This window comes from Pygoscelis adeliae, unplaced genomic scaffold (assembly GCF_000699105.1).
Source record: "Pygoscelis adeliae isolate BGI_AS28 unplaced genomic scaffold, ASM69910v1 Scaffold100, whole genome shotgun sequence".
NCBI classification, from domain to species: Eukaryota; Metazoa; Chordata; class Aves; order Sphenisciformes; family Spheniscidae; genus Pygoscelis; species Pygoscelis adeliae.
The window spans coordinates 2038504-2046154 of record NW_008824034.1 but is presented as its reverse complement, the minus strand read 5'-3'; the positions used below and the strand labels follow the sequence as shown (position 1 = coordinate 2046154).

Below are 7651 nucleotides of genomic sequence, written 5' to 3'. Positions count from 1 at the left end.
CCTTGCCCCCCGCCAGCTCTGTGGGTCTGGGGCCTCGCCAGCTGGGCTGGAGGCTGTGGGGACCACCCTTCACCTGGAGGTTTGGATGCCAGGCAAGGTGAGGCAGGGGCAGCTGCCCTCTTGCTAGGGGGATTTGGGAGGCGCTAATGGCAGCAGAGATGGGAACAGGGCTCTGAGGCTCCCCCCGGGTGGCGGGAGGGAGGTGTGATGGCTGAGCTTCCCTGCTTTCTCTGCTGCTGGAGATGGGTGCAGGGCCAGGCAGTGACCAGGGAGGACAACAGTGTCCCCCAGCCCCAATCTCACTCCACATCCAGGCTGAGCTGCAGAGACTACAGGGGAGCATCGTGGCCGGGGTGTCCCAAGGATGGCGGGGGAACAGGGATGAGCAGGCACGCACAGGCGGGAGGGATCTTCACCTGGCGCAGGCAGGGAGCAGAGGCTTGGGGTATGCCTCGGCAGGCAGGCGGGCAGCCCCAGGCTCGCTCTGTCTGCATGAGGCCACATTTCTACCTCGTGTTTCCACCTTCACATCTCTGCCTTCGAAGTGCCACTGAAGCCTGACCTCCTCCAAGCCGTGCCCAGTGCTTGGCGCAGCTCGGTGTAAGGTCTGAGCATGGCCCGTAAGGCCAAGCCCTGGGGCCAAGACGCCTCGGCTGGAGGAGGAGCAGCAGAAACCGGTTGTGTTGCATGGAGTTAACCTGCTCCTGAGGAAGTAGGGGCTTGTCTGAAAGCTTTCTCCAGCACACCTGCTGCACGTCTCACTGTGGGGGCTGGTGCCTGGATCTTGCCAGGCCTTGCGATGGAGAGCGTCCCACCTCAAGGACCTGACTCACAAAAGGCCAGCACAGTGCCAGCTCATCCCTCCCGCCATCCCCTTTTCAGCAGTCATTGCGCCGCCCTGGGCTGTGTCTCTGGGCTCTGGGTGGAGCCAGGAGTCCCCCTGCCCCCATGTCTTTGTCACCATGGGCCAGGCATGGCCCCAGCATCCTCCATGTGCTGCCTGCTCTGCTCTGGCAGTGGCTGGCACAGAGGGGCAGGGGAAGATGCAATGCTTTGGGTCGTGCAGGGTAAAAAGCCGGTTGTTCCCAGTGGGGTGGGTGTGTTAAAACCACCTGCGGGACTGATCTTGCTGCTGCCCAGCCATGCGAGGTGTCCCTGTCGCCTGCCCAAAGCACATGAGTTGGGCTGTGGGGCAGGAGCTAAAGCCGGCGTGCCCGCGGGGGGACAGCCCTGTTCCTGCACACCCTGGTGCCATACCGAGCTGCTGTGGGGGGAATGGTTTCGGGCACACTGTGCCCTCAGGAGCTGCCAAGACTGACCCATAGCACCAGGGAGGTTCTAGGAGGTGTTGTCCCACCAGGGGTTTGCTGGTTGTCGCTGTCTGATCCTGTTGGGGTTGACAGGAGTTACAGCCCTGGCTGCAGGGATGAGGCGGTGTTTTTCTGGCTAACAAGCAAGGAGAGATTGGCCACTTGTGCCTTGAAATCCACCCAAAACCCCAGTGTGCTGTGGCCAGCTGGAGCTGGGTTCATAAGATCTCCCCAGTGGAGAACTACAAGGCTTCTTCCCCCATCCCTTGGAGCCCAGCCCTGCAGCCTTTTAAACAAGCCCATAATTTTTATTTTGTATTTTTAAATGCCTGGATATGGCAGTGCCCCATGAATGTGTGGGGCTTTTTAGGATAACACCAGCAAAAGCTGAATCTAGTTTGATTTAGGCTGATCAATCAGTGCTGTTCCCAAGCTGATCACATTGTCGTACACCAAAAAAATGTTAGTGTGCATTTATCAATATTCATTGCAATAGTCTAGGGAGTCAGAGCAAGCTATCCGTATGCCAGTCTAGGGGGTGAAATAGCAGAAACACAGAGCACAGCCCAAGGAGAGCTGTAATAGCTGACCAGAAATATTTGCCTTCAGGTTTCGATGCTGAGCTCTGTACATGGTCCAGCCACCTGGTCACTGCCGGGCACCATGGTGCCATCGCCCTGTGGGGATGCATGTGGAACTGGGGAGCTGAGAGCATCCCAGCTGGGGCTCACTGCTGCCGTGTCCTGCAGGCAGACCCTCGCTGTGGGGCAGCGGGCGCAGTGCCCCGCGCGACTCCCTGCAGCACATCCCAGGGCATGAGGCACCAGCCATGGGTGCAAGGCGAGGGAACCGTCGGTGCTTGCTCCCTTGAAGGCAGCTTTCTGCCCTGTGCAGCTGTGCTGAGTGGGAACACCTTCCTCGTGCCGCGTGCAGGGTTACGGGGCCAGGACAAAGGCCGGGCAGCTCCACAGGGCTCCCCAAAACACCATGCAACCCTGCCCTGGGGGACAGCCCTTACCGGGCTCCCAGGGCCTGTCTCCCTCTGAGCTATTAACCTGCCCGGAGCCCGGGCAGACAGGTGCCAATAAAGCTGTATACCAGCTTCTGAGTAAGCCTTAGTGTTATCCAGCACCTGGGAGCCTCTGTGATGGCACCAGCTGTGTGTGGGGAGGACACCCCCCCTCCCTTCCACCCCCTACCCCCCCTTGCTCCCCAGGTACAGCTGCAATTAACACCGATGAGGTCACATTCACCATCACTGCTTCCCTTCAGCATTTACAAACTGTGTGGGGTTTTTTTACAGGTTATGAGGAACAAGGCAGCATTGCTACACACGGAGCTATTCTGACATGGTAATTCAGACTAGGTTCTTGCAAAGACACTTGGAAACTGGACTGGACTAAGCCATGAAACACACTAAGGTAAGTCTGGCCATGTGTGGCGTTATTTTTGGAATAGATCCCCTCCTCCGCTTTTATTTCACACGCTACTTTGCTTTGCAATACTCCGCATCCAGAAAAGTTCTTATGTACAATATAGTGCTCAGTTAAACAAACAAATCTGTCACGTACCTGTATTTACAGATGTATAAAAACTAATGTTGGCTTTTATGGTAACACAAAATCTGACTTTGGTCTGAACACTGCTGCAGATTACCCAGTTGCTACCAAGGTGGAGGAAATTTTGCAGAACAGCTAGTTTTATAATAGGACATTTAATCAAGCATTTGAACTAGGTGCGCCTGCTTCCTGTTGCTATAGTCAGCTAACATCTTTTAACTCATTTAGATTTAAAAATGAAAAACCCAACTTGATTTAAATTGTTGTGAACTAGATCTAGTCAGGGTAAGAAATACATACTTAATAATGTATTGGACCAGATTCTCTGTGTTGGAGTCGTTTCAGCCGTTGACTGCATAACTAGAGTGTATTGAAAGTATGTCAGGGGCTGCTAGCGTGACAAACTGCATACTCCCCTTTCTGACTGGGTCCGTGAGCGAGTCCTGAGCCGAACTAGGCAGATCTCTAATGACAAGAATGAAAAACACTGCCTGAACATGGGCTGGTCTTCTAAAAGCCAGAACGGAGGAGTGCTCGTGCTGTGCTGTGAACACTGCCTCAAGGCTCGAGGCGCGCAGCTGAGGAAGTTGATGGCAGGTGGTAACTGCTACTTTGGACAACCTGTGCCGAGCTGTGCACCCACCAAATTTTCTTTGTGCCTCACCAAACTGCAAAGATGGTCCTAGCCCCACCTGGCAGCCCCTTCACAGCCCCACGTCAGCTGAAGCCCTGCGTTTTGTCACTCCAAACCTTAACCCTAACTGTAAATCACGCTATCCCCGAGTCAGCTTTTGTTCTGGGTGTCACTTGAAGCAGGACCGTCCTTCATCCTTTCTGATGACTGGAGACTAAGAAGTTTGCATCCCAGCAGACCTCACATGGTTCAAAACCTATTTTCAAATTTCAAAGTCTTTGACTCCTGCTTGGAAAACACTTCCTAATTTTTATAGAGACCAACCTGCGGTTATTCAGTTCTAGCCCCGAGGACCTCGCCTGGCTGGACTGTGCTACCGCACTTGGAAAAGGGGTTTGAGTAACAGGGTTGTACCCACTCATTCCTCCTGCCCTTCCCAAGTATTACACACCACCTTATAATTGCTTAACTGAAGAGCCTCTGGACGTAGGCTTCTGGAAACAGGCTTCAGATTAGCAGATGAGGAGCAGTGAACAAGACCAGCGCTGCTCAAGTTAACCTGAACATGTGCTTACCCAGCCTGGCATTAAATTGGCACATGACCAACGCATCCCAGCCTGCCAGCTCTGGAGCAGAGCTCACTCCGTCCCTTACACCTTATTTTCCCAAAGAAAGGAAGGATACATCCTTAGGCTAAGCAGACCTGAGTTTTCCCAGCCAGGGTTACAAAGCCAGATGGAAAGTCTTTATTGATTATAGGAAGCCTTCCATAATAATTGTGGGAGATGAAGCATCTTGTTCATTGCTCACATTATTTTAGGATACTTGGTAGAGTAAGAACACCCTAGGAAAAGTATTTTAGTTCAAATCTGTAACATGGTATTTAATCCCAAGTAGAGCAACAAAGCCATGGGCTATAGAGCACTATTATTACATCACGCAAGAGACACAAAATATTATTTCCCAAACAAGGTACTTTACACACCAATTCTTAATGTCATCTTTATCCAAGTCCTCAGTGGTCAGTGCATTCAAAACAATTTTTCCTTCTACAACTCCAAATACTGATACTGTTTTGCAGAACAGGTTACGTCAGATGTGCAGTTGTATTCTACTTTAAATGATAACCAATTGTACCAGTAGCTTCCAGCTATGTATTTGTACTCATTAGTGGAATAATACGCAGGCAGTTTTTGTTTTCAGTAGTTTAAAACGGGGTTGGATTTCATGTTCTTGTATCGGGCAGTAGCTGTTGGGACAGTGTAATTCTGTACAACTGCGGCTTTCTGATGTTCAGTAGGAGCTGAGACTTGGAGCTACAGCCAAGTCTGTGCTGGCTACCTTTGACAGCCTGTCTGCTGGCCAGGGTGAGCAGCAGCACGATCCCCAAGCCTTGCATCCGAGTCGTTCCAGACTGTGTTGGAATGGCATGTCTCTCAGGCTGCTGCATGCTCTGCACATATTTAAAATAACAAAATGAACAACAGGCACGGAGCTTACTTTTATAACGATTTCTTTGTTGTACAGTTGACCTATTGTTCTAATACATTTATGGAAATCTTACACATTTGAAAACTACCAAAATAAAAAGACAGGTATCTAAAGGTGCACTGAACTCAGGAAGGCACCCAGCAAAGATTTTCCCAAAAGTAAATATGCTGGCTGGAACAGCTTGCTCTTAACACTGGGTCTGCCGAGAACTGCAGTTTCAGCAAAGTCTGCAGTGCCGCTGGAGTTATTAAAGTTGGTACCAGAGTATCACTCACAACAGAGAGGTACTCATCCTCCAAGCTGGTTGCAGCACGTTGCCCTTGAATGTTGTCTGTTACTTCTACTTCGCTGGCAGATCTCCGATAGCTCCTGGTAGCTTTCTCCTGTCTCCAAATACCCAGCAGATGTGCAGCGTTTCATTTGAACTGGTTATCAATCAGGGTTCCTTTCATCTTGGCTTTTTTGGCTTCCAACTCAGCCTAATTAAGGAAATTAAGACAGAATGAAATAATGTCTGGATAGGTTTCCTTTCAGTGCTCCAATGAGGTTTGGTCGTCTTGCCTGACCACTGCAAGCTTTTCAAACCAGGAGCAAGAGTAGCTCAAGTTCTTTGCTGACTCCCTCCTCCCCTGAGGTACAAAACAAGGGCCACCTTTAAAATCATAAAAAGCCCAAGACTAACTGCACAGGAGACAATTTCATACTTTCTATCCTCAGGTGGAAGCTGCACATTTCCCCTCCCCCCCATCTACTACTCTCCTGTCACAGCAGGTAAGATCAGCTGTGCTGTTCCTGCCATTAATTCTTCAAGTGACCCTTCCAGTAGCAGCTGAGCTGGCAGGTCCCCCACAATGGCCTTAGCTTGCCCTGATGCCTCATGGCAAAGACCTGCTCTGCCAAGCAGGCTTGAGAGCACAGCACTAGGGGTGCTCTGGTTGGCAAAGCCATGGCCTGGTTTCCCCTTCCCTTGCCCAACAGGTCATGGAATGTCTCCCTGCAAAAGCTCTGCTGGCTGCTCCTCAGTTAGCTCTATAGGTAATCACATACAATTTTAAGTTCAGGAGGACTAGAACAACATCTCTATAAAACCTGTAAAGGAAATGTCTGTACCAGGACCTCTCTATACTTGTAGTCCGATCTGCAGGATAGCTTTTGTGTACAAAGCCAACAGATCTCAGGGATTCGCGTTCAACACCAAAGAAAACACTCACCAACTCCTGTAGCCTTCTTTTGCTCATGCCTTTGCGCTCCAGCTGTTTCTCAATCACTTTTGCATTCTGTGCATAGGAGTCTGCAATCTCCCTCTGAAACACATACAACATCATTTTGCAACAGCAAACCCCAAGTAACAACACCTCATCCAAACGGTGAGACAATCGCGGGCTCTGATCAGTGTCTCGAGGCAGCTGCCCAGTTCAGATGTGACCGCCACTGAGGGCAGACAAAACTCACTGCTTCAATCTCCTCCTCCTCTTCATCAATTGTGGAGACTGTGACGGAACTGAACTTGCCCATGTCTTTGGTCCGTTTGGTCATCATCACCTGGGTGAGAAGCAGAGTATTTTGTTAAACCTTGGCAATAGTTGTGCCACTAGGGATCACTTCCCCCTCCAAAGCTTTTAAGGCTTTTCATGCAAGTCATTAAGATTACCTGAACTCCACAGGTGGCAAAGGAGAATTATCCCCAGTGATTTCTGGGCTTAGAGCTGTCATGATCAGAAGCAAACTCACTGACATACAATAGATGAGCCAGATTTTGAGAATCACTGTGCAGAGTACCGATCTGACCTACTTACAAATGGAAACTTTCTGGTAACTGAGCCTAAACATCAGGCACAGTCTAGATTTCCAAGTTTATTTTGCCTTCCTTTAGTGCTAGGACTCCAAGCCTTCCTCTGTAAAGGAAAACTTAAGGTAGACAGGGAGAAGACACCAAACTGAGTTATTGTTTAGAGGTCCTTTTCTTTCTTTTTCCTCCCCTCTGCCCCCGCCATTAAGTGATTTTACTCACCACACCTTTTTGAAAAGCAGAGATAGCCTTTTTACTTCTCTAAAGCCGATTACCTTTTTGGGAGGTTCTTGTTTCTGAGTATATATGTTCGTCTTCCCAAAACCCTGGCCAAATTTGACCACAGCACCGTCAACAATGAATGTCACGGGAGCATTTTTCTGTTGGTGTTGATAAAAGAGCAGCAGTCCACACCTTGAAACAGAAACACACATTAACTGTGAGGAAACCCAGGTTCGGGATTCCTACGGTTACCTCACAAACAGGTCCTAAAAGTCACTAAAGAGGCGCCACGGTCACTCACTTGCCACACTTCTTCCTGAACTGCCGCTCTATGCCTTCTGGTCTGGGGGAGAGAGGAAGAGCTTGAGAGGAGCACGCAGACAGCGGGCATTGGTGCCTGGCTGATGGACCCCAGCCGGGTGAGGAGGCAAGGCCAGACCAGGGCAGCCCCTTCCCCGGGCCCTGGAGGGGCTCTCAGAGGGACGGGGGTGGGCAGAGGCCGAGGCCCGGCCGCGTCCCACCTGCGCAGGAAGACGCTCTCCTCCTCCTCCGCGTTGCAGAACTTGTGGGCGTGCTTGGCGGCGTCCATCACCCGGGCGCGGTCCCGCGGCCGCATCGGCAGCTTCTCCAGCTGGCAGTCTGCGGG

General features: G+C 50.9%; 1 protein-coding gene across 1 annotated transcript; it reads right to left on the bottom strand.

Annotated features, from left to right (window-relative positions):
• Positions 1 to 4252: 4252 nt before the first annotated feature.
• Positions 4253 to 7639, bottom strand: LOC103922759 (chromosome unknown open reading frame, human CXorf56). The gene is given in 8 exon segments (XM_009330961.1): positions 4253 to 5112; positions 5115 to 5243; positions 5246 to 5473; positions 6206 to 6298; positions 6447 to 6536; positions 7059 to 7197; positions 7307 to 7348; positions 7527 to 7639. Coding segments are annotated over 8 exon segments (1200 nt in total). The 5' UTR covers positions 7622 to 7639; the 3' UTR covers positions 4253 to 4728.
• Between the last annotated feature and the right edge of the window lie 12 nt (positions 7640 to 7651).